Consider the following 27177-nt stretch of genomic DNA (forward strand, 5'->3'; position numbering starts at 1 on the left):
CTCCTGATGTATGAGCCCCATCCAAGCACCCTAGAACTTTAAGGAAGCCCTTCCTTCTCAGCCTGGACACCAACCCCAACCTCAATTTTTGAGGTTTGAGTCAATTTTTGTTCTGGTCTCACTTTTCTGTTGGACCCTGTTACTCTCATTCCTTTGCATTCCATCCCACATGTAATAGTTAGTCCCTACTTCTTGTGAAACACCCTGAAAGGCAGGTGAGGAGGTGGCCTGGCCAGGAGCATCTGTCTGCCACTACTTCACATAACCTGGGCAAGTCGCTGTGCTAAACTTCAGAGTCTAGCATAGACTCTGAAGGGCATCAATTGATGGCCCTAGGTGAGGGCTGCAGTTGTACCCTGATAAAGACACAACCTGAACCCTCAAGGAACTCGGCTTATAACCCACTTAATTCAAGGCAGAAGGTATCAGGCCCGGAGCAGAGGCACAGAGTGTTCAGTTAAGGGAGTCCTAATCCAGATCTCAGTTCCTCCAACCTGCCAGCTATGTGAACTTGAACAAGCAACTGAAAGTGGGCAACACAATATAGTCTCCCCAAAGGTGTCCAACTAGGTCCTAATTCCTGTAACCTGTGAATAGGATGCCTTAGATGGTAATGGGAAATTCAAGTGGCAGGAAGAATTAAGATTGCTGACCTTAAGATGGGGAGATTCTCCTGGGTTATTTGAAGGGGCCTAATATGTTACAACAGACCTTAAAGGTGAAAGAAGGCAGAAGAAAAAGTTGGAATGACGTGATGTGAGAGTCAATTCACACTGCTGGCCTTGAAGATGTAGGAAGGGGCCCCAGATAAGAAACACAGGCAGCCTTGAGAAGCTGGGAAAGCAGAGAAACAAATCACCCCCACACCCTCCAGAAAGGAACACAGCCTATTGACACCCTGATGTTAACCTGTGAGACTCATGTTGAATTTCTGACATGCAGAATGTACAGTAATTAACTTGTGTTGTCTTAAGCCACTCAGTAATTTGGTATGATTGAGGCTAAAGATAAATGCACTGCCAAAATTCCATAAACGGTCTCCTCATCTATAAATTGGGGATAATAACCGTATCTGCTACATGGAGTAGATGTGATAATAGTTAAGATATTGCCTGTAAAACCCTAGCACAGGGTTTGCCCCTACACTAAGCATAAAACAGGTGTTGGTATGATTATTGTCGACCTAAATATCAGAGAGGAATTCTCAAATAAAATGACATTTATTGGGAAGGTATTTATTGCAGTGGGAACATGCATGTCATATTAAACTGTGGGAATGTTCAAAGAGGTGGCAGCAAGGGGAATTTTTCAAAGACAAAAATGAGAAGCATTGCATTAGATCTTTTGAAACAATAATCCTTGGTCACGATGATTAATAACAAGAGTGGCATCAGTCCAAAATTGCAGACAGTTGCTGGACAAATGTTCTTACAGAAGTACTTTTTGTCTAAGGTTTCAGTGACCTTTGGACAAGCTTGTGGTTCTGGCAGGTTTTTTGTGGTAGTTGCTATCGGGTAATCATGCTAAGAACCCTTCCTTCATAACCTACTAGCTTTATTTTTTTTTTCTGGTAGGGTTGACACAAGCAACTCCATTTTTATTCTGAGAAGATTCAGTAACTCTCTCCCTAGACAAGCCCACCAGCCTCCCCTGGGACAGGCCCTCCTCTGTGTGGAGCATCTCACCTTACCCTTTTTTGGAGAAGGTCAGATTCTCCTTTACCTGGAACATTCAGCCACCTTCCCTTGCCCTCCCAATGTCGCTTTTGTTGATCTTTGATGTCTAATCTCTAATCTTGAGACCAAGGGACAGGTGAGGGCAATGGGGTTCTAGCAACACCCCACTTTCCACAATAAAATGTCTCCTTTGCTAGAAGCCTAGGGTGTGCACCTGATGCTGAGTTAGGGTTCTATTTTCAGAAGTGGCCTTTCAAAAACAAAAGGAGGGCCTTATGTGAAATTGTGTTCATATTTTCATTCATTCATATGTTCAAAGAACAGTCCATTTTTGACCCTGATGTACAAAGATAAATAAGGGAGGGAAATCTCCATGCCCCTTCTTGCAGGGAAAGGAAAGAGACACCACAGAAAGGAGATTTAACACAATTGTTTATTAGTACAGGAAAAGGGAGAAAAAAAAATAGATGACCCACAACTCAGCAGCCTACCCAGCTCCATCAGCTCCAGGGAACACTAGTTCTGCCCACATTCCAAGTCAATAGGAAGCTCTTCAGGAGCTTTAACCATAAAGAATTAGTTTTTAATTATTTAATGCAGGTTAGTAAAAGAAGCAGAAACTGTATTTGCCTCCATCACCACAGCAAACTTCGGCATGTCCACAAGAGCATGGGTTCACCAGGTCTGAAGACATCTGTTTCCCTTTTCTGCAGTTTAAAATCCTGTGTCAGCATTCTCCTTGTCACTACCTATCAAAATGCTTGCAGGAAAAGAACCAGAAAATAATGTTAGGATGGTGGTGATAGAGATGATGAAGGAGGAGGAGGAAGGGGGGAGGGAGGAGACTAAGGAGGAGGAAACAGCCATCCAAATGTCACTCTCTGAACACTTCCTACGTGTGCCGCAGAAGTTCAATTTTCCATGCACTGACATGTTTTGTTTTGGTTTTGGTTTGGTTTGGTTTGGTTTGGTATGGTTTGGTCTTGTTTTTTTGATGGAACTAAGGTTTGAACTCAAGGCTTTGTGCAGGCGCTCTATCATTTGAGTCACACCTCCAGTCCATTTTGCTCCAATTATTTTGGAGATGGGGGTCTTGTAAACTGTTTGTTTGGGTTAGCCTCAATCCTCAGTTTTCCCACTCACAGCCTCCCAAGTAGCTAGGATTACAGGCATGAGATACCAGAGCCCAGCTATGCACTGACTTTTTAATCCTCAGACCAACCATGAGTGAGGAGCTCTCACTGTCCTCACTTTACAGATAAGTTAACAGAAGTCAAGCATTTTTTCCCATGCAGCCAGTGACTAGTGGATCTGAAAGCTGGTTGAATCCAAATTCCAAAGTGACACATCTCTCCAGCCACTGCTTCCTTGTCCTCGTGTAAGTGCTGCTGGATTAAGGCCCCAGTGGAACCTTATGTTTGCAGGAGCCAGGCCTTTGGCTCCCCAACAGGGCCTGTCCTCCTGAGTGGAAGTCTGAGTCACCCTTGAAGGATACACAGTGGGACCCCACACACCCAGAAACCCATCCTCTCACTAGTTTGCACCATGGAGACAAGTGCTTCCATTTAAGGAGTCATTTACTGAGGACCAGTCTCCCTACACATCATTACCCTAATTTATACATGCAGAAATAAGACTTAGGGAGGTGAGGCAGCTTGTCCAAGGCCACAGAGCTGGGTCACAAAGAGGCTAACTGAGCTGGGACCAGTTCCAGAATATAAGCATCTAACTACTCCACAGTTCTGTTTTCTGGAAGAAGGCAAGCAAGAGTTTCCATGATGGAAGACGAAGGTCCAGGGGAAGGTAGCAGGGTGGGTGTCAGAAGCCAGTTCGGGGCACATCACAGTACTGACCTGGAACAGGGCCCTGAAAGGACCAGAAGAGGGGTGGCAGCCCAAACTCTCAGAAGTAGAACTTCTCTTCCATTCTCACTGGAAATCCCCTCTCTGTCTTTCTGAATAGGTCCCCTCACAGAGGTTCCCTCCAACATAGGGCCAAGTGACAAGTCCACATAAATCTCACAGGACTTGGAGTTGTCAGAAGATCAGCACGCCAACCCCTGCCTTGCATGAGTTAGGAACTTCACCATGCTAAGATAGCTTCTCCATAAAATGGAGTTAAAAATGTATGTGCTGCAATGTCACTGGGGTATTAAGAGGGCCAAATAAGAACACTATGTAATCTATACAGTGATACTTTAAAGGGAGTGTCTCTATGCCAATTCACAGCAGCACAAAATTAACAGCAACAAAGATAAGATCACTCTTAACCATACATAACACACCAGCCATTAATGTCCTGTCCTTCTCAGCCCATAAAAATTGCAGAGAAAGAATGAAATTCACTGGATTTAACTCCTGATGGGATTTTGCTACCTTATTCAAAAGGATTTGGAAAGGGGGGAAGGAGATGGGGACAGACGGATGGACAATCAGGGAGAAGTGATCTGCCTCATCTAGGAGTAGGGGAGCAGAAGCGCGTATGAAGGGCATGCTGGCAGCAAAGAGCAGCCTGCCACAGGTGGCCTGGGAGAGCAAGCCCGGACAACAAAGGAAGATGGAGGGCAGACTACACAGAATGCTGTGAGGAGGCTGTGGGAACCCGGAGCAAGGTCCAGGGGAAAAGGTGCTGATCAGGGTCACAGTGCTGATGGCTACGGTGAATGTCACAGGCAGGTCAAGCCCTCAGATGCTGACCCCACCTGGAGAAACCCAAATTTCTACAATCCAGCTGCAGATTCTAGATGGTAAATAGAATCCTCTCCTTCCCCTATTTGGGGTCCCTTGGTAGTTCTGCTCCCCCAGTGTCCATCCCATCTGGCTCTCATCTGCCTGGCTGTCCTGGCAGGACCCATAAGCAGCTAACCACTGGCTCCCCAGCACCAGGTTCTAGAGGTCTCCCAGGCCACGTTCATACTGTCCACAGCCACCCCACTCAGCAGAGGGACATACCGAGAGGACTCAGTTCCCTTACACAGGGTGGACCATGTTCCTGTCGCAGTGGGGCTTGCAGTGAGGGTTCAACCAGTGCTCCAGGAACTGCTCCTCAGCACCATGCTCCAGGGCCAGCAGGTGGTGCATGTACTCCTGTAGGGGCAAACCCACAGTGAAGGGAGGCTTTGTCCAAGGTGGCAGCCGAGCTGCCCATGTGTGTGGAGCAGATCTGCTTCCAGAAGCAGGACACAGCCTGGCTGAGGGAGGAAAGACGACAGGTGGGGAGGAGAAACCCACCCATGGCACCCACATCTCTGGTGGGGAAGACCAGTCAGACCCGCCAACGAGGAATGCCATAAAGAAATCTGACATCCTCAGGCTGAGGACGTGCGCACCACCCAAGAGCTCATGCACACTGCTAGTGGAGTATAACACCAAGCCACAGCTCTGGAGGGCACGTCTGCAATCCAGAAGTGTCACTCCCAGTTCAAACCCTGAAGCAGTGGGACTCAACCTTTATTGGGGTCACCAGGAGGCCTTACTAAAACACAGGTGACTGGGCCCACCCTCAAGAGTTACTGATTCAGTGGGTCAGGAATTTGAATTTCTAACAAATTCCTGGCTGACTGGCTGGCTGGCTGGCGCTGCTGCTGGTCACTGTGAAAATGAGAGAAACTCTTACCCCAGAGAGGTATATGGAATGTTCAGAGAAGTGCTGTGTTTTCGACAGCAAAACACTGGAAACATGCCAATCTCCAATGGGATTATGGTAGTTCATACAGTGGAATATGTTACAGCAATGAACACAAAACAATTATAGCTTCTACAGCAACACAGGTGGGTCTTAGAAATAGCATGTTGAACCCGGCATGGAGGTGCATACCTGTAATCCCAGCACTGGTGAGACTGAGGCAGGAGGACCACTAGTTCAAGAGCAGCCTGGGCTTTAAAGTGAGACCCTGTCCAAAGATAAAATTTTTTTTAAAGGGCTAGGGATTCGTGGGAGTAGGGGGGGAGAGAGAGGGGGTGGGGGGAAGGGGGGAGAAATGACTCAAACATTGTATGCACATATGAATGAAAGAAATAAAATAAATAAATAAATAAAATAATGTATATGAATAGCTATGACTATGAAAAAAAAAAAAAAAAGAACTCTGAAGAGCAGATACACACGCTCTTGGCTTCCTGCTTCCACCTGGGCCTCACCATACTTCCCTTTGTATTTCTCTTCACTAACTTTTAATAAACTCTCTTTATAACCATAAAAAAAAAGGGCTAGGGATGTAACTCTGGAGTAGAGGGCTTGCCTAGCATGTTCAAGACCCCGGGTTCCATCCCCACTATCACAAAAAAGAAAAAAATATATATATATAGTATGCTGAGTAAAAACAGCAAATCCAAGTAGAACACTTGCTATTTTTAATAAAATTCAAAACAAATGTAACTAATACATTACTTATTACTACATGCATTTGTGATAAAATCATATTTTTAAAGGCAAGAAATAACCAGAGGAAAACAAGAATCACTATACTAATATCAAATGAAATGACTTGAAAATAAAAAAATAGAAGGGCATTTTGTAAAAAGAGTCTGGTGGTTCTTCAAAATGTTAGACACAGAGCTAGCATTCATCTAACATTTCATCTAGTAACAATTGCACTGCTGGAGAGGTGCCCAAGAGAAATGACAAAGAATGTAGAACCTCATACACAGATGTTCACAGCAGATTACTCATCACAGCCAAAAAGCAGAAACCATTCAGATGTCCGTCAGCATATGAGTGGATACGTAAATTGTGGTACCTTCTTATAAGGAAACATGACAATCTTAGAGAATGAAGGTATGGTAAGTGCTACGACATGGTTGTGAAACAGGTAGTGACCACCACAAAGGGACAAAAGGCAAATAAACCTTGGACCCTCAACCTGTTACCTGTTAAAAGCACTCTGTGCATACTTGCATTCTTGCAACAGCTTTCTCATAAAACACCTGATAAGGCCACAAGGTCAGAGTATTTACAGACTAGGTTCCCCTTATGACTCGCTTGAGCTAAAATTAGTGGGGTTCAAGATGCCCAAACAAATGACAAGCAAAGAAATAAGCCCTGTATCTTTGCTTGCTCTTAGTTTACTCTGAAATCACTAATTCTGAAGACCACGCAGCTGAGCAATACATTATTATCTACCCACTAGCTTCACTGTAGATAGCACCTCTGACAGGTGGCTTGTGATAACAGTTGCCTAGGTTACTTTGTAAAAACTTGAAGGCCTCCTTTGCTAAAAACACTGACTCTTCACTACAACCCATAGATATCTAATAGATGACTAGAATGGGATAAGATGTCTGGCATCTCCGTCTTCATATTGTGTCTGTCCCCTTTGCTCCTCAACCTTGGAGTCAGACTCTACTCAGCTCTGCATGTAGACATGTTGATTATTTGAGAAATGCTTTGTCCAAGACTATAATACAGGGTTAACTTGGCCTATTGGAATGGATATGTTTCTTCTACCCATCCCTGTACTATCTCAGCAACTGACACACTGAAAATCCTTCAGCCCTGTCACAAAGCCAGGACATTTATGCAAGATGATGACACAGCAACAGGAGGAGTTCAGCAGTTCCTGGGTTAACTCACCAGCCATTAGCTCACCAAGTATAAAGCCAGGATGCTTGCGCACAAGAATATAATTTGAAAAAAGTCAATTACCAAACTTTAGCCCACTCCTCAAACCCCCCCCAAAAAAAAAAAAACAAGAAAAAGAATCAATGAAAGCCTGCTGTTTTCTTTAACCAAGTGATCAGCCTGGCCACACCAAGTCAGGGTTAGTTCCCTTCAGCTCAAGTAAGCCAGCTTGAGTTGAAGTCCCAATAGAGGGGCCTTGCCTGTTTTGTCCATAAAATGTGACTTCAGCCCTGAAGTCCTCCTAAGGCATTGAGAAAGCTTTAACAAAGGGCCAAGTTAGAACTTTAAGTTTTTAATAATTCCAGAATGTCCTCTAGGAACTCTGGATCCCATATTAAATATGATCATTAAAAAAGAAAAATCAAAGCCAGGTATAGTGGCATGGTCCAATAATCCCAGCCCTTGGGAAGATGGAGCAGGAAGATCTTGAGTTGGAGGTCAGCTTGGGCTATGTAGTGAGACCCTGTCTCAAAAAAAAAAAAAATCACAAGCAAGAAAGAGAGAGAAGAAAAAGGGAAAGAGGAGAGAGAACGGGTGGGAAGGAGGAAGATGAGCACTGGTGACTCACACATGTAATCCTAACTGAAATCAGAAGGATCGTAGTTTTTGGCCAACCCAGGCAAAAAAAAAAGGTCTCAAGACCCCATCTCAATACAAAAAAACTGGGCATGGTGGCATGTGCCTATCATCTCAGTTATAGCAGGGAGCCTAAAATAGAAGGATTGCAGTCCAGGATGGCCAGGGCAAAAAGTGAGACCCTATCTCCAAAATATTACCAGAGCAAAGAGGGCTAGAGGTGTGGCTAAAGCAATAGAGCACCTGCCTAGCAATCGCAAATCCCTGAGTTCAGATTCCAGTACTGCCAAATACTATATATATATATAAAACTTTCCTCCATTCACTTTGATTTGTCTGGTTACTGTTATTTTCATTTAACTCATCAAAGTGCACTGGGTGTCGTGGCAGGGAGTGTCGTGGCAGGGAGTGTCGTAGCAGGGAGTGTCGCAGTCAGCTGGGGTGAAGGGTGGATGGTGAGAGGGCTCTTTGTGGAACCCAACAATGACTCCCCAGGTGCTTCCAGGACATGTTTGTGAATTTGGGGCTGAGTTCCTGCCTTGTCCAGGGGGTCTCTGGCTAGAATAACAGTACTTGGGAGGAACGGGAAGGCAGTACACAGTCTTGCAAGAAGGAAAAACAGCTCCCCGGCACATAGTTTTAGTTGTCAAACTACTCCTCGGAAGCAGCTCACTGGAGGAAACCCACGTTGCCTTTTTCTCACCTGCCTGTTTGCCAGGCAATATGATGTAAAGACTGTGAAATCTGGGTCTCCTTTAATCCAGACAGTGCCAATGTTGCTTTACCTTTCCAGCCTCAATTTGCCCATCTTCAAGATGAGAGCTCAGTAGTATTATCTTACTGGGTTAGTTAAATTAAATGAGAGGACACAAATAAAGTTCTGCTCCAAGTGAGTAGCCTGCATTCATCCTTCTAGATCCATTCTCTCCCCTTTGTCACCTAGATGAACAGTAACCATAGACAGCCTCGTCCTGTGGCTTCCAGCTGGATTTGACCAGTGAGAGGAACCGGCAGGGGACTGGAGTGTAGAAAGAGAAAGAGGCCACAGGATTTAGTCTGCTGGCTACTCTAGAAGAGTCACAGTAGGCTGGTGTACCCCTCCTCAGAAGGCCACAGTTCCTGGCTGTCTGCTCTAATTCCAGGAACCACTCCTTCCCATACTTCTCCTGGCCTAGGGGTTCTTAGCCCCGATCCTTTATCATTTCTTGTTGTTTTACCTGAATTCTGTCCACATCTTTATAAAAAGTCTCTGTTAAATTGTCCCAAATTACCCAGTTTTCTAATGTTACAGGGCCTTGGCACACCATTCCTGGCACAGAATAGGAATCTCATAAATGTTAGCTGTTAATTTTAGTTACTATCTAATAAGCAAGATCTAAGTACCCTTTGAGGGTGGCGAGTTGAGTGTGTTTCCCAGGAACTTGTACCCACTCAGCTTTCGGTAAAGGCTTGTTGAATAACAGACAAGAGCAGCATTCCTCAAAGTGTGGTCTCTACTCCCTCGGGGGTCTGTGAGGTCAAAACTATCTTTAGAATAATACTCAGACATTATTTTTGCCTTCTCACTCTATCGGCATTTGCACGAATGTGCCAAAGCAATGGTGGGCAAGAACACTGGCGCCTTCACAGCAATTTAGGTGGTGGCACCCATTGTGCCATTGTGCTGTGGCCATTGAATCCTTCACTGCCACACACTCACAGTTACAAAAACAAAACAAGACATTCTGAACATGCCAGTTCCCCTGCAGGATGCCCCAATGAAGCAGCAGACAGTGGTTCATCAGCAGGCAGCCTCTGTGCTGCATGGCCAAGTACAAAGGTTTGCATAAGGAAATGTACTTGAGTGACTGTGGGTGCCAAGGATTGAACTAGCTGTGCTTTCTGTGCATATTTCGCAGGCATTTTTAAGTGAGCCTGTCACTCAAAGAAAACAATTAACAGTATTTGTTGCTAAATGGTACAACCCAAGCTTTACAGAAGAAATTAGAATTTTGGAAAACTTACCTCTGTTACTATGAGGTTAACAGCTTCCCGGGACTGACTTTGCTGATAAGATAACTGGTGGTATCAACAAACGTCACCAGGGATATACAGCACTTTTTTGCAATTAGATACTCATTTACATTCTTATTCGTGGAGTCCCTGGCTAAATATTCAGCTGATTTTTGCTTTGTTTTGTGTTTTGTTTTGTTTTTTAAAGAGATAGGGTCTTGCTACATTGCCCAGGCTGGTCACGAATTCCTAGATTTAAGTAATCCTTCACTTTAGACCTTCCAAGTAGCTGGGACTCTGGGCACATGTCACTATGCACAGCCAGCGTTTTTGAGGTCAGTAACCAAGGTATACCTAATGTTTGGCTTAGTGACTGGCACACAGTGGTACCTCAGCACAGCTCACTGGAGAAATGTATAAATGAGCAAACGAATAAATGAAATGACTCTTTTTTTCTTGGTGATCTTACTAAATCCTTCTTGGAAGATTCTGTGTCAATCTCATTACCAATGGCCCAGGCCAAAAGCACTTTAACAGCATCAAAGGTGGTATCTATTTCATGCTCTGAAGCAGCAACTGAAATCATCGTTGAAGAAAAACAACCAAAATAGACACGCACAGAGAACAAGAAAGAAGCCAGCACTGGTTTCCATGACATTTCACTATTTATTTAAAATGTTAGGAAAATGAATATGCCCTAAAGGCCTGAAAGTGGTCATTAGTCTAAGATGAAAAGCCAAACTGCAAATCTGCTAAAACCCACAAATTCAACAATTGCATTGGCCACGTTAGAAATGACCCAGCATTAATGATAATCTCAAATGTTCCTGGACTGAGGAAGAAGGGAAGATGGAAAATAGGTTTTAATTTCTTTAGATTCTTTTATCCAAGGGAGGGAAATTAAACAAAACAAAAACCAATATTTGTGCTCCATGACCAATGCCAATTGTAATGATTTAAATGAATAATTTACCAGTAATTAGGACGGACACTGCAAGTAGACCCTTATTACAGCTTTAGAGTGCTGTGACAATGTAACAAAGTGCCCACCAGAACCTGACCTAAGCTGAGAATCAATGTGGACAGTTCATCCTTCAGGGCGGGAACTTTTTCCAAGAAGGTGAAACCCTTCCTGTGATATTTGGGCAGAATTAGAGGTCCATCAACATTTGGAAGAATGATTTTGCTTATTAGTGAAGGCAAAGTAATCACATGGGCAGGAGAATGCTTTAGAACTTAACTACCTTGGATGCCCAAGGCTCTGCCCTACAGGAAGGCAGATTAGTGTTGTGTGAAATTTACATCTCGGCCACTCCAAGCCATCTTTGAGATCATAAGGAACAAAAGGGTACTGGGGTTGCTACGTACATTTGTCAAGAGGCTAAACAAGAAAGCATATTTAACAAAGACAACTTACCATAAAGCTAATATGATTTATAAGTGCCCAACAAGAACATTCCTGAAAAGAACACAAGCCAAAATGACTAGCTTCCTAGGAAGGCGAATTCCCAGGGTACACAAGTGCTTACCAACACAATCACAAAAGACATCATTTAAGCTCGAATGTCAACTTATTAAACAATTTCCATGGTTCTCCCTAGCAATTGGCACATAATTTCTTCCCTAAAATTCGGGAAGATTAAGAGACATTTAATGAGCTGCAGTGAGGCAACAGAAAAGATTTCTTTGAAATAACCTCTAGGTTCCACAGTGGAGTTATGTCCCTCAGAACTCTCTCTAACCCCCAGAGAGAAGCAGAGAAAGGAATAGAAGTTAATATAATTAGCATTTAGTAAACGCCAATAGTGTGTTTGGTACTGAGGACCAAGAAGCGAAACAAATAGTCCATCTCTTCAAAAAATATAGAACAGTCTAATAGGACAGACATAAAAATGTCAAAAATAACCATCTTGTACCGGGTGAGTGTTATGCTAAAAGGATATTCTGATTCGTTGCAGGGAGGAGAGGCAGCACCAAAGAGAGCTTGTTGGGGTGAGTAAGAGTTAACTGGGTAGACAAGAGCAGAAGAAACAAGTACAAAGAGAAGGTCAGTCTTGAACTTGAAACACAACAACATCCCACCAAAACTGCTTCTCTTTACCTTATAGATGCCCAATGCCAGTGAATAGCACTGTGTTTTCCATACAAAATCCTCCGTGTCATTTCTTATTCCTCCTTCTCCCTCGCGGCCCCAGCATAGCCAGCTGGTGCTCAATTTAACCACTGGACTCTTGTTCTCATCGTAGCTTTACCTTAAACCCTCTACTAGAACAGTCACTTGGAAGACAGGAACATAAATTGTCAAAGCCCTCTTGTAAAGCAATTCAGTGCTACATTCTAAAAGCTTTAAAACAGTCATGTCCTTGGACTTGATCTACTTTCCTTGCCATATACCCAGAGCGAAACATTTTATGCAAATAAAAATGTTCAGCGTGTTGTTTAGAATTTTTAAAAAACATTGAAAATGAGCCAACTGGCAAAAAAGGATAATTCAATAGCATTATGATTATAAATAGCTTATAACAATATGAAGAAATATGTGCTAGAATACTAAGAGAAAAACAGGAAATGAAACTGTCAATTCTCTTTTTTTTTTTAAATAAACATAAAACACTAGAAGGAAATACATTTTCAAGTGCCAGTACCATCTGTAGGGAGAGGGAAGAGGATTACAGCTGATTTTCTTTTTTTTTTTTTTTTTTTACTCATGCAAGTTTTATTTTTTTTTCTTCTTTTATTATTCATATGTGCATACAAGGCTTGGTTCATTTCTGCCCCCTGCCCCCACCCCCTCCCTTACCACCCACTCTGCCCCCTCCCTCTCCCCCCCACGCCCTCATGCTGATTTTCTTCTCTTCTTTTGGCTCTTTCGTGTCAAAAGAAGGTTTCCAATTTTTCTATAAGTGTGACTGCTTTAATTTTGTCATGCAAGTGATACACAGCACATTTTCATTTAAAATTCAAGATCACCAGTTCTCCATATGCAATTCCAATCTCCTCAATGAGATGATATCATTAACAGCAAACTGATTATCTCTCTGGGCCTTTTTCTAGAAATTTACATACATACAGATGTGCCTACATAAATACAGAGTATTATTTTGTGGGTGAGTACAATAGATCCATCCCCCTTATCCACAGGGGATATATTCCAAAACACCTATTGGTGCCTGAAATTGCAACTAGTACTGAACCCTACATACACACTATGTTTTTTTTTCCTATACATACATACCTATGTAGGATAAATTTAATCTATACATTGGACCAAATAAGAAATTAACAACAGAGTGGGCATGTTAGATCAAGACTGTAATCATAGCTACTTGGGAGGCAGAGATTGGGAGGATCCCAGTTTGAGGCCATTTTACAGCTCAGAAAACCTAAGAGAGTTTAAGCAGCTTGGCCAAAATTCGGTAGGCAGTAAGTGCTGAGCTGAGATTCAAACACAACTGTTAACGGCCTATGCTGTTTTGTGAAAAATCATATATACACTTATTAAAATTTTTTTGACTGGCTGTTTAAATAGCGTGTCCTAAAAATTTGTGTCCACCTGAAACATGTATGTGACTTTTTTTTTTGAAATAGGGTCTTTACAGATATTATCAAATTAAGATAATGTCATACTGGATGAGTGGGGTCCTATATCCCTTTTTTTTTTTTTTTATGGTGGTGGTGGTGATGGTGGTACTGGAGTTTGAACTCACATTTGCTAGGCACACACTCAGATACCTGAGTCACACCTCTAACTCTTTTTGCTTTCAGTTATTTTCCAGGTAGGGTCTTATGTTTTTCCCTCAGGCCAGCCTGGACCGCAATCCTCCGACCTACATCTCCTGTGTAGCTGGGACTACAGGAATGAACCACTTCACCATGCTAATGACTATTTTCCTTTTAAGAAAAGGAAAATGTGAGGGATTAAAGTTGCAACTCAGGTGGAGTGCTTGCCTGGCATGTGCAAGGCCCTGAGTTCAATTCCCAGAACCAAGAAAGAGGAGGAGGAGGAAAATGTGGACAAGGTCACACAAGGAAGGCTATGTGACAACAAAGGTTGGAGTGATACAACTTTTGGGCCAGAAACACCAAGAATCACCAGCTCCCAGAAACCAGGAGACAGACAAAGGTCAGACCAATAGGCTCTCCTGAGACACCCTAGAAGAAACTAACCCTGCCCAGCACCTGATTTCAAACTCCTAGTCCCCCAAACTATGAGAAAATTACTTCTATTATTCCAAGCAACCCAATTCGTAGCAGTCCTAGGAAGCTAATACACTGAGTAACCACATAAAGTATAAAGACAAAGATAAGAATTTGTCCCAGAAAACTGTCATTTTTGTTTGGCAACATGTTACATGTTAGGAGACAGAGAGAGAGAGAGAGAGAGAGAGAGAGAGAAAGGAGAAATGTGAGTAGGTGAGCTTTCTTTAAAACTCCAGTTGGTGGAGTGGCTCAAGGAGTAAGAGTGCCTACCTAGCAAGCATGAGGCCCTGAGTTCAAACCCCTTTACCACCCAAAAAATAAAAATAAATTGTTCTAAAACTTTCTTTCCACTTCAAAAGTTGAACACACAAAGTTGATGATATCAAGTGTTGACAGGAATAGAGAAAACAGTATTCTTGCACATACTGCTGGTGGGCATTGGCACAGTTTGGCAGTACCTGTTACAATTGAAAGTGCATAAAGCCTGTGACTTGACAATTTCATTTTGATCACTGAACTTGGCAAAACACATGTGTGTATCAGAATTGTCATCACACATGGAAAAAAATAACCAAAATGTCCAAAGTTCAGGGAATAGTTAAATAAGTTGTAATACATTATAATATGCATGTTAAAATGAGCTAGAACAGGACATATCAGTGAATGAGAACAACCAAGTTGCAGAATAATATGAATGCAACCCTGCTTTCCACAGTCTGAACTTCACTCAAGCAGGTGAGCCAGGAAGGGAGCGTTTGACATAGTCCAGTGAGGAGACCAATGAGGCTGGGGCAGAGGGGGGCGGGGTGGGGGGGGGAAGGCGCCGTGAGATGCAAGGGGAGGCCAAGGCACTTAAACCTCTAGCACCTGTAGAACTTAAAGGACTGAAGAGCAGTCCTAACTGAGCGCAGTTAGGTTACTTAGTCCGTTCCTAGGACAGTGGTGGTAGAAGGTGAGAAGTGGTCAGGTAGACTTGGGGGTGAGCCCATGAACCCCAATGTGAAAGGTGAGGATATAAAATCAGGAATGCATTTGGAGCTGTTAGATCTGAGCTCCCGCTAAGCGTACTTGGGGGAGTGACCAGGCATGAACTTGAGCCTGGAGCTCCTGGAAGAGGTCAGGCAATGGCAGAAGTATACAGCTATCGGTGTAGAGGTGAGATTCAAGTCGTAGGAGGGGAGGACAGAGTCCTGCAGCTCCTAAGAATCCAACAAACGAAACCCAGCACAGGGGCCAGAAAGTGGGAGGAGGGGAAACCAGGAGTCTCCCGAGAGGCTGAAACCAGGTGCCCAGAGGAAGGAAGGCAGGTCAAGTATATTGAAACAAAACAAACATGGACCAGTTCTGAGCCCAACCCACCTCTGCTGTCCTCCAGGGCAGTTCTTCCTAACTGGAAAGTGCACAGGGATCACCAGGGTCTTGCAGACACGGGCCACCTTCTGGAGGTGCAGGGAGTTGTCTGGGGTCTGCTTGTGTGATGAGCTCCCAGGTGAAACCTGAGCAGCCCCACCGGGGACCACATTGAGTAAAAAAAAAAAAAAAAAAAAAAAAAATGTCTAAAAAATGTCTAATCTTCCCTCTAAAATATAAATCCAGTCCTTTTCCCACAGCCCTGTCTTCATCCATTCTTCCCCAAGCAGGGTTTTTATTACTGTTATTATTATTATTATTATTATTACTTCATGAGTTTCTTGAGGCTTCATTAGACCCAACAGCTCTCTAACATACCCAGGTCACTGTTAGTGCAGCTGAAATCTATCTTTCTCCAGATGGGATCTACCCAAGTGAATGCCAGCCCTCAGGGAGTGCTGTGAAGTTCAGAATCCTACTCTCCAAAATTTCTGAAGATCTGGAGTCAAGTTTATCATGAGTGAGTCTCACAGCCAATTTCTCTTATCACAGCACCTTTCAGATTCTAGCAATTACCTTCCTCTCTTGGCAGCCACCATCATCCCACATAACACACCACCTGCCAACCTTCATTCCCATGTGGAATGGACTTTTCTCCTATGGGTTGTGGGTTGCTAAAGGTAATAACAGCACAAATCAAAAACAAAACTCATTGTCAAGTGTTCCCATAAAATAATGTATCAGAGCTGAGCATGGTGACACATACTTGGGATCCCAGCACCCAGGAGGCTGAGACAGAAGGATCACTAGTTCAAAGCCAGCCTGGGATGCATAGTGAGACCCTGTCTCAAAAGAAAAATATATCAGCTGTTTCCTAGGGCAGTAGTGTAACACCCCCCACCCTTTAGGCCTCACCTTCCATCTGCCTCTCTCCACCCCTTCTGCACATTCCTGTACACACTGGGCTTTCATCCTCCCTGGCTGCATTTATTCAAAATCCTCCCTACCTTTTTTTACCAGAGCCAACTGTCTCCCTCTTGATCTCTCCCCATCCCCTTTGGGGCCTGGTCTTCCTGCATCTAGGGTCCTGATGATCACCCACCTCTGGGAGGGATGCTGGTCCTCCACACACACAGGCACATACAAGTGTCCTCAATAATGTGTTATCCTTCCCACGACAAAGGCAGATTCAGTGAATCGTCAGCAAGTACATCAGTCAAGCCCCTTATGTGCATGAATGCAGCTTGTCTGAACTGTTTCCAAAAAGCCACTGATTCCACAGAAGACAGTATCTGCCACTGTTTAAGCCAAGCGTCAAGATCAGTAACACTGCATAATAGGTCTTTGTGGGAACAGACTGCTGCAAATCTTCATACTCACTTTCGATTTGAATTAATACCTCCCTGAAGCACCATTCCATTACCCTCTTCAGTGGCCTCTCGCCTTTCTGAAAGCATTTTCTTTTACATAACCCTTCGTGGAGAAGTGAAACCAAACCTCTCCATTAGTCATATCTTTTGGTAATTTGAAGTTAGCAGTGAGCGTGTGCGCCTCAAGGCTCGGTCCCCAAGAGCACGTATCTTCCCAAAGATCACCAATTTGCCCAAGCCCACCTATTTGTCTCCTGGGTACCATGACAAGGAGTGCAGTAATGTACCCATTACCCACATACAGCAGGGTGTGAAGCCCAGCATCTAAGAAGTTCTGTGACCTGAACCTCTGAGGGCTCCTATAACCAGACATAACCTCATCACTCCTCGGCTTAAGACCCCTCTATGGCTCTCCACTGAATCAGCATGAAACCCAGCTCTGCTACAAGGACATCCAGGCACTTTCCAACCTGGCTCCAAGACAACCTTCCATCACCATCTCCCATTACTCCCGGTAGCCCAGGTACTTAAGCGAAGGCCAAAAGTTGAACAGAGAGGACTCGATTCCACACACATCTGAAAAATAAAAATAAATTCTGCCAAGCCTTTTTTCCAAATACATACACCCCTCATCTATGCACACTCACACACACCTACACAGACAACACTGGCAACTTCAGATACACAGTGCATCCAACCTGCCCTGTCCCCTACCAAGGGGACATCCATAAGCAAATGGCTTTCAGCTTACACAAAGATTGAAGTTGTATGGGAGTAATCTTGGATAAACAAAAAGAGCAGGAAAAGGATTGGGGTCAAAAGCCACCGAGCTCCACCTTATTTTTGACAAAGGCACCAAAAACATAAAATGGAAAATAGCCTCTTCAAATGTTGCTGGGAAAAGTGGCTATCTGCCTGCAGAAAACTGAAGCTAGATCCATGTCTCTCCCCTTGTACTACTATCAACTCAAAATGGATAAAGGACCTTAATATCAGACCCGAAACTCTGAAGCTAGTACAGAAAAGAGCAGGGAATACTCTGGAAGTAATAGGTATAGGCAAGGACTTCCTCAACAGAACCCCAGCAGCTCAGCAACTAAGAGAAAGGATGGACAAATAGGACTTCATAAAATTAAAAAGCTTCTGCACAACAAAAGAAATGGCTGGAGGTATGGCTCAATAGTAAAACACTTGCCTAAACTGAAGAGACCACCCTCAGAGTGGGAAAAAATATTTGCTAGCTATACATCAGATAAAGATCTGATAACCAGAAGATACAGGAAGCTCAAAAAACTAAGCTCCCCCAAAATCAATGAACCAATAAAGAAATGGGCAACTGAACTAAACAGAACTTTTTCAAAAGAAGAAATTCAAATGGCCAAAAAACATGAAAAAATGCTTACCATCTCTAGCTATAAAGGAAATGCAAATTAAAACCACACTAAGATTCCACCTCACCCCTGTTAGAATAGCTGTCTTCAAAAACACCACCAACAACAAATGTTGGCAAGGATGTGGGGAAAATGGAACCCTCATACACTGCTGGTGGGAATGAAAGCTAGTACAATCACTCTGGAAAACAATATGGAGGCTTCTTAAAAAACTAAACATAGGCCTGCCAAATGATCCAGCAATCTCACTCCTAGGGATATACCCAAACAAATGCGACCAAGGTTATTCCAGAGGCACCTGCACAACCATGTTTATTGCAGCACTAGTCACAATAGCCAAGTTATGGAAACAGTCAAGATGCCCCACTACTGACGAATGGATTAAGAAAATGTGGTATTTATACACAATGGAATTTTACTCAGCCATGAAGAATGAAATTTTATCATTTGCAAGTAAATGGATGGAACTGGAGAACATCGTCTTAAGCAAAGTTAGCCAGGCTCCGAAGGCCAAAATCACACGTTCTAAACATGTTCTAAAGCAAATGCAGTAATATTATTGGACATGGGTCACACACTAAGGGGAGAATACATACAGGATGAATAGGGAAAAGTAGGAAACCCAAAACTTGAAAGTGTTTGATGTGCCCACTGCAGAGGAGCTAATATAGTAACCTTAAAACAAAAGCGGTCAATATGGGAAGGTGACCGGGAAGTATTAAAGAGGTCTGGTAGAGATGAACCAATGCAGGTTGTAATACATTTGTGCATGGAAGCAATGCTAGGAATCTCTCTGTATAGCTACCCTTATCTCAAACTAGCAAAAATGCTATGTCTTTCTTATTATTGCTTATGTCTACTCTTCAACAAAACTGGAGAAGAGGGCAGAACAGGTTCTGCCTGGAAGCGAGAGGGGTAGGGGAGAGAGGGAGGGATTGTGGGGGGCAGGGGGAGAAATGGCCCAAACAACATATGCACATGTGAATAAACGAATAAATAAAAAAAAAGCCACTGGGCTCAAATGGTAAAGCACTTGCCTAGCAATCATGAGACCCTGAGTTCAAACCCCAGAACCACAAATAAAGAAAAGAAATGAAAGAAAAGGAAGAAAGCAGGAAGGCATGGTTCTGTGGTTCTGCAAGAATCAAGAGCCCTTAGAGTCAACTTCTTCCTGTCCATACTATCAAGATGTGAACTTGTGTGACCTTTCTGACCTCACCTGGCCAAAGGTTGAGTCTCCCTGGTTTTTCTTGACCTGCTGACAAATGCAGGGGGGGCGGGCATCATACGTCCACTCAGGTTCAACTGTGAACACATGGCCAGGATCATTTTGAGTCAGCTGGGTGGTGAATGAAATTAAGCACATCATTTTACATGCAAAATTACCTGGCAACATTGCTTCCAGTAAATCCATAGAAAGGAAATGTCAGCAATGAGAGCTGGTGGAGAGGGAGCTGGTTAAATAGAAAGTTGCTGAATACTGCTGGCAGCTGGCCAGCGTGAGGAAAGAGCACCCTGGGTTTTTAGAGACAGAAACCGCTCGTGTCTTTAAATAAACCCCCAGCTTCTTGCCCATGTTGACGCCTGCTGCTCTTGGTTATTCCTTGGAGTGGTAGGCTGGCACCAAGAAACCTGTATCATTCCCATAGCTCCTTCTAGAATCCCAGAATGTGAAACTTGGAATGAATTTTTCAGGCCAGATCTAGGGCCAAACTACATTGTACAGATAAACTGGGCTCCCTAGCTAGGCGTGGTGGCCCACACCTGTAATCCCAGCATTTAGGAGGCAGAGGCAGGATTAGGATTTCAAAGTCAGTTTAGGCTATATATTGAGTTCAAGGCCAGTGTGAGCTACTTAGTGAGACCCTAACTCGAAAGAAAGAGAGAGAGAGAGGAAGGAAGGATGAAAGGAAGGAAGGAAGGAAAGGAGGAGAGGGGAGGGGAGGGAAGGGAAGGGAATGGAAGGGAAGGGAAGGGAAGGGAAGGGAAGGGAAGGGAAGGGAAAGGAAAGGAAATTAGGCTCTCAGAAGAGGAAATGACTCTCCCAAAGTCCACAACAAGCTAGTGACAGAATATGGACTGGAATCACACTGAGTAGAATATTCTTCTCAACTTACCTTCACTCACTGTAGTGTCTGAAAAATGCTTTTTCACCTTCAAGCTTCAACCAGGTGGACACCTCCTCCAGGAAGACTTCCCAGCCCCTTCATCCTTCAAGTTAAGAGTTGAAGGACCCCCTCCTCTCAGTTTCCACTGCCCCTTAAAGATAACCTTGTTAGAGGATTTGACCAGGCTGGAGCACTCTGGCTGTACCTCCACTCCAAAGGATGCCTCAATGAAGAACTTCCAGTTTATCTTTCCTCCTCCATGCCTAGGGTGTGGTACGGCAAAGTTTACATGAAATTTAATTCAGTGCATATCTTGATTCGTACCCACCACCTGACCCTCATACGCTTTGTATCTAAACTGTGTCTCAACAAGTAAGAAACTAACTCTCCACACTGCTCACCTCAACACTGACTATTTTCTAAATGCACCTGAGACCCTAACTAGACCACAGGGAAGGGGGGGCGGAGCTGGTATCATCACACATGGCTGATTTGCACACAGGTATCACTGGTGACACTAGGGTCTGAACTCAGGGCTTTGTGCTCACAAAGCAGGTGTTCTACCACTTAAGCCATGCCTTCAATCCATTTTTCTCTGGTTATTATGGAAATGGGATCTTTCAACTATTTGCCTGAGTTGGTCTCAAACCTCTATTCTCCCAATCTTAGCTTCCCAAGTAGCTAGGATTTCAGGCATGAGTCACTAGCCCCATGAATACCACTGGGGACTTTAATCTCACCCCCATATCTAGACCATAGGCCTGGGCACCCCTCTGGGGGTGGGACCCACACATCATATTTTTTTTTAATTTCCTAGTGGTTCCAGCCAAAGTTAAGAGACATATTCATAGATAAATATGATGCCAGGAACTACTTTTTGCTATTGTGGATGAGAGTGAGAGAGATGCACAGAATAATAGAGAGAATAATAGGGAATAAATGAAAAAGAGGCTTGGTATTGTACACACTGGGTTCTTCACCCTCACAGGTACTGATCTCTGGGGCCAGATAATTCTTTGTTGTAGTGGGCTGTCCTGTATGCTGTAGGATGTTTACCAGCATCCATGGATCTCCCACACACACAGTTGTGACAACCAAAAATGTCTCCAAGCATTGTCAAGTGTTGCTGGGATGGAGGAGTGAAATCACGTCTGGATGAAAACCACTGGTAAAGACTAGCCACCAAACCATTGACTGCATATTCATTTCCCCTTTCAATTGTAAGTCACATGACCACTTTCCCAAACTGGCCTGAGTATCTGAGAATCATAGACATCAAGGTCAAGAGCCTCAAGGAGGGCCATGTAGGTCTGAGCAGTATACAGGATGGGGTGGGAGACGGTTGGTGAGGTCAACAGCAAATTCTGTGGCAAGAAATAGTCACAGAGAAAACAGATCAGGTCTAAGTAGGTAATAGGCTACCTAAAGGAGTGGGTAGAAGCGGGTGTGGTAGCCCACATCTATAATCCCAGCACTAGAGAGGGCTGAAGCAAGAGGATGGAAAGTTTGAGGCCAGCCTGGGCTACATAATGAGACCTTATCTCAAAAGAAAAACCAAAAAAAAAAAAAAAGAAAAGAAAGGAAGGGAGGGAGGAAGGAAAGGAAGGGAGGGAGGGAGAGAGAGAGAAAGGTAGGGAGGGAGGGAGGTAAAGAGGAGGAGTAGATGTTTATCAAGTCAATAAAAGATGATCAAAATTAACAAGAAGATAGCCAGATAGTAAAATTACAAGTTGTAGGCAAGGAGTGTTCTCAAGGATGAAGGCAAGCAATGACCAGCCAGGAAGAGGTGCATAATCAGAGAAGGAGGACTCAGAAGCTTCTGAACAGGAAAGGACCACACAAAGTAGGGTTTAGGGTTCCAGCACAGCACAGTATGCAGGAGATTGGGCTGCCAACAGTCCAAGCCCACCTGTTGATGGATGCCTGAGATGCCCTCAGTCAGGGCCAAGGCCGTTTCTCCCCAGAGTTCAGCAGAGCCAGGTGTAGATGTTGGTACTGGAAACCTCAAATGGCAGACTCTGCAGTCATTAGAACCTGTCTCCTGAGCACCTGGAGCAGCCACAACTTCTTTCCAGGCCTTTGAGCCTCCTCCCCAGGCCCCTGGGTCCCTGAGCAGCAGCCTTCAGAATGGCCCCTCCAGACATCAGCCAACACACGGGCCACATAGAGCCCCCAATAGCACCATCACTCCAGGCCAGGCATCCTTCTCCCCATGGGTTCCATGCCCCTCCAGCACCTCCACTGCCCTTGCTCTGCACCCTCCACTCTTGGTTTCCCTCTAGATCTCTCTGCATTCCTTCTTAGCCCCCTTCCTCACCCTCTGCCCACCTCTGAATATTGATGTGCCCAGACTTCAATCTTCTAATTGCTACTTGGACCATCTGTCTAACACCCAGGTCTGAACTCCCTGGCTCAAATAACCCCTCTATTGCTCTTTTCTGAGCACAAGATAAAGTCCAGGGTACTCAACCTCTTCTTGACCTTGCCCCTGTCCCCCTTCGAGGCCCTCTCACCCTGCACCTACATAGTCTGAATCATCTCTTACTTCTTCTGCCAAAAAGCCACATCCACACTTAACAGTCTGAAGTCCTCGGTTTGTTTGTTTGTTAAAACAGGGTCTCTCCATGCAGTCCAGGCTGGCTTGGAACTTAGCCTGTAGTCTAGGCTGGCCTCCAATTCTTCATCCTCCTACCTCAGTCTCCCAAGTGCTGTGATTACAAGTGTGCACCACGGTGCCTGGAGACCTTGATTCATTTTTAAAAGCACTCTGAGTCAGTCATAGCTTGGGTTCACTTCTCCACCAGACTCTGAGCAGACCTAATTGGCCCTTCCATTCAGCCTTAGCACCCAGCTGGCACCTGGTACTTCCTATCCAACGTAGTACTTACCATGTGCTTAGCACTGTCTAAGAACAATGAACTGCTATGAGCTACTTTATAGCATCCCCACAAATCAGTTATTGTACATTATTGTTTATAATGATAAAGGATTATAATTTTTAAAAATTATTATTATATCCATTTTACAGATAAGAGAACTGGGGTGCAGAAACTCCAGAGTTACTCAGTTAGAAATGGGGAGATTCAAACCCAATGTGACTCAAGCCAGTTCTCACTGTCACTGCGAGATACCTCATCTTAATAAAAGAGTCTTTTCAATGAATGTGAGGTGTAGTGAGAGCAGGCAAATGTGGGCCTTGACATGGGACTCTTTGAAAAGAGGCTGAGCTGGCACCCAGCCGAAGGAGCCCATGATGGGAGCCCAGCCTGAACCGCAAAGACACTTCCCAGGCATCCTGACTTCTCTGGGCCACAGCAACTTACCTGGCTGGGGCAGAAATGCCACAAATGTCAGGACTGCTTCAGCCATGGCAGCACCAAGTCAGGCCCAATTTGGACCAGCGTTACAGGGTTTGATGGCACCCATGAAACTGACAAAATACTGACAGGAAAGGATGCCCTGGTTCAGAAAGACTAGGCAGGTGGACAACATGAACCCACAGGGGAGCTGAGGCCACAGACCACAACGGGAGGCAGCTGTCATCAAGAGTCTGCCTGCCAAGATACAGAAACAGCCAAGATGCCCCTCTACTGATGAATGGATTAAGAAAATGTGGTACTTATACACAATGGAATTTTATGCAGCCATGAAGAAGAACGAAATGTTATCATTCGCTGGTAAATGGATGGAATTGGAGAACATCATTCTGAGCGAGGTTAGCCTGGCCCAAAAGACCAAAAATGGTATGTTCTCCCTCATATGCGGACATTAGATCAAAGGTAAACACAGCAAGGGGATTGAACTTTGATCACATGATAAAGCGAGAGCACACAGGGAGATAAGAGGATAGATAAGACACCTAAAAAATTAGATAGCATTTGTTGCCCTCAATGCAGAGAAACTAAAGCAGATACTTTAAAGCAACTGAGGCCAACAGGAGAAGGGGACCAGGAACTAGAGAAAAGGTTAGTTCGAGAAGAATTAATTTAGAAGGTAACACACACGCACAGGAAATTAATGTGAGTCAACTCCCTGTATAGCTATCCTTATCTTAACTAGCAAAAACCCTTGTTCCTTCCTATTGTTGCTTATACTCTCTCTTCAACAAAACTAGAGATAAGGGCAAAACAGTTTCTGCCTGGTAGCGAGGGAGTAGGGGGGGGAGCAGGAGAGGGCGGGGTAGGTAAGGGAGGGGGCAGGGGGGAAGGGGGAAGAAATGACCCAAATGTTGTATGCACATATGAATAAAAGAAAAAAAAAAGATTCTGCCTGTCTGGACAGACCATCTGGTCAAGGATGCCCATCCAGCCTGCCTGGGCCCAAGAGGGAGAAGGCAGGGTTGCCATCGGCCAAAGGAAACAGCTCCCTAGCAACCTGTTCCAGGGGACACTCAGTCACTCACTCAGCATCCTGGGACTCTCACCATTTAAAGTATTTCTACTTTAAATGCCCTGTGCTCGGTAGGTGAGTGGAGCTGGCACCTGCAAGGGGAGAAAACGCAAAGGAAGAGGTTGAGATCCCAGGTATCTTATACCTGAGACTGTAACAGAACCCCCATTTGCAGCCAGACAGCCCCCAGATCAGTTCAGAATGAGTGAGCATTCAGACGACAGCATGTTGTCTAAAGTTATCAGGGCACTCACCCGCATAGGCTCGTCAGGGAACCCAGGTTTGCTGGGCCTGTCCTGTCTCCGAGACCTCAGGAGCTGTTTGGCCTGCTTTTCCATTAGAATTGGAGAGGCCTCTGAAAAAGTCAGGAAGGGGCATGAGGGACTGTCAGGAGAAGGAAGTACTCACTCTCCATCTCCATAGTCCAAGGCAAAGGATCTGCCAAGTTCAATTTTGGTTAAAACACAAAAGTTCTTTTCCAGGAACCTGTCCCAAGGCAAGTGGCATTCCAGAAGGCTCAGAGAAGAATCTTAAGTTGTTTCTAATATCATGAACTCAAAAGTCATGCAATTTATATCTATTTACCTATCACAATGACCCATTCCCTTAAAAGTAGACATTCAATAAGTATATGCTTTTTAAAACATTTTCTTCTGTTCTCTGGTCTGTGTTTCTCCTCCTTCAGGTTCGTTTTAGTGGGAGTGTTTTTTTTTAAATCTTCAACAGACAAAATCAAGCTTAAAGTTATTCCTAGAAGACACCCATAAATAAAATTATGTTAAACTTGATCATCACACATGCCCTAAGGTATTATGATAATAAAATCACATTGTTTGGTAATCACATCAAATACTAAAAATATTAACATGGTAAAAATATGTCAAGTTTCGGTGATCTCCCCAGAAGGTGTACTTGAAGACTTATCAGCATTTTGGAGAATTAGTTCCCAAATACATTTACGTATTTTTAAATAATAATTTATTCCTCATGATAGTAATTCTAGAAGCCTGCTGTTCCAGGAAAAAAAATAATAAAAAAGAGCATTGTGTATTGAAATATCTATGCAATATACACGTGTATTGTTTGAAATGGAAATGTTTCTTAAATGCTGAATGCATGTCCCTATCCAGGGTTCATGTCAGCAAAGCAAGAGGCTGTGTTTGCGGAGTGCTCACCTGAGAAGAGCAGCAGCAGGGCGAGAGCGAGGAACAGCACAGACAATTTCTCCATCGTGCCCAGAATCCTCTCTGCCTGAAGCTGAATGACATCTCCAGGACTGAGCCAGCCTACTTGAGGAAGCCCTCCCCGTCAGGTTCAATGCTGTTTTGGGCTTGGACTAACAGCACTTGCCATGTGATACTAAATGGGTCTGACTCTGAGTTTGTAGTAATGACCTCCAAAATATTTTCCTCTGAGTTCCTGAGAACTCATCCTGAGGCAGGAAATTGTCCCACTGTAAGATAACTACCAGAGCTTGACTTTGGGAATGCTCATGTAAGCAGATACCTATCTAGTGCATTCTATAGTTGTTGGTTATTTATGTGACGCTCCTAATCTATAATTAATTGTCCAGTTTATGACAGTGCCATGTAACTGATATTAAACCAATTGTTCTGCCTACTTGGTTGATATAAAAGCATTTTGAGAAAATAAGTTTTAATCATCTATTACATTTGCTTCATTTTATGACATTTTTCTGGAGCCCATTCACCAATCTAATAGACACCCTACCCCTGTCAATAATTTCAGAGGTAGGCAGGGAAATTAGCAAGGGGCATGACAAAGGGGAAAAAGTTTTTTTCAGCTGACTTTGGGGCCAAAAGACCAGGATTCAAATCCTGGCTTCACCTCTTTCTAGTACTGCAACTTTAGGTAAGTCACTTAGCCTCTCTGAGCGTCTGTTTTCTCCTCCGAAAAAAGGAGATGAAAGTTCCTACATTGTGGGATGTCATGAAGAATAAGGGGTAAGCTATGAACTTCGTGACAACTCTCTATTATCCTTCTCCTGGTTACAAATGAGGAAAGTGAGATCCAGAGATGTGAAGTCAAGCCCAAGTTCACACATTATGGATGCTGAGGGAAGCCAGAGTCTATCTACTATCTTCAAACCTATGACGTGCTCTTCCTGTTATATCCCGTATCAGAGTTTGGATGTTAAATGTCCCCACAAAGGCCCATGTTAAAGCCTTGGTCCCCAGAGTGGCAGTGTTGGGAAGTGGTGCAATCTTTAAGATGTGGGAGCCTCCCTGGGAAGTCCTAAGGTCACTGGGGACATGCCCTTGAAAGAAATTATGGGGTTTTGGCCCCTTCCTCTCTCTCTTTTGCTCCCTAGCTCATGATGTAAGCAGTTTTGCCTCATCACACACTCCTGCTATGATGTGCTATCTGAAAAACAGTCTTGAAAAAATGGGGTCTACCAATCATAGACTGGAACCTCCAAAACTGTGAGCCAAAATAAACCTTTCCTCTTTATAAGTTAATCGTCTCAAGTATTTCATTATAGTGA

At 44.0% G+C, this 27177-nt stretch overlaps 1 protein-coding gene across 1 annotated transcript; it reads right to left on the minus strand.

The window, feature by feature from the left end:
- Positions 1-1993: 1993 nt before the first annotated feature.
- On the minus strand, positions 1994-26048 carry C11H17orf67 (chromosome 11 C17orf67 homolog). Its single transcript, XM_020179875.2, has 4 exons — positions 25847-26048; positions 24926-25026; positions 4628-4762; positions 1994-2436 (listed from the first exon to the last, which is right to left on the minus strand). Exons 1-3 carry the CDS (start codon positions 25899-25901, stop codon positions 4646-4648), a joined length of 273 nt encoding a protein of 90 aa, XP_020035464.2. The 5' UTR covers positions 25902-26048; the 3' UTR covers positions 1994-2436; positions 4628-4645.
- Between the last annotated feature and the right edge of the window lie 1129 nt (positions 26049-27177).

Source organism: Castor canadensis, chromosome 11 (assembly GCF_047511655.1).
Source record: "Castor canadensis chromosome 11, mCasCan1.hap1v2, whole genome shotgun sequence".
Taxonomy (NCBI): Eukaryota; Metazoa; Chordata; class Mammalia; order Rodentia; family Castoridae; genus Castor; species Castor canadensis.

What these genes read in the sequence shown, in the direction of transcription:
- C11H17orf67 (XM_020179875.2), bottom strand. Translation starts at nt 25,901, where the DNA reads ATGGAGAAATTGTCTGTGCTGTTCCTCGCTCTCGCCCTGCTGCTGCTC. An exon ending in CCTGCTGCTGCTCTTCTCAG is followed by an intron (nt 25,027 to 25,846) that starts GTGAGCACTCCG and finishes TGACTTTTTCAG; the next exon opens with AGGCCTCTCCAATTCTAATG. An exon ending in TCCCTGACGAGCCTATGCGG is followed by an intron (nt 4,763 to 24,925) that starts GTGAGTGCCCTG and finishes TTGCCCCTACAG; the next exon opens with GAGTACATGCACCACCTGCT.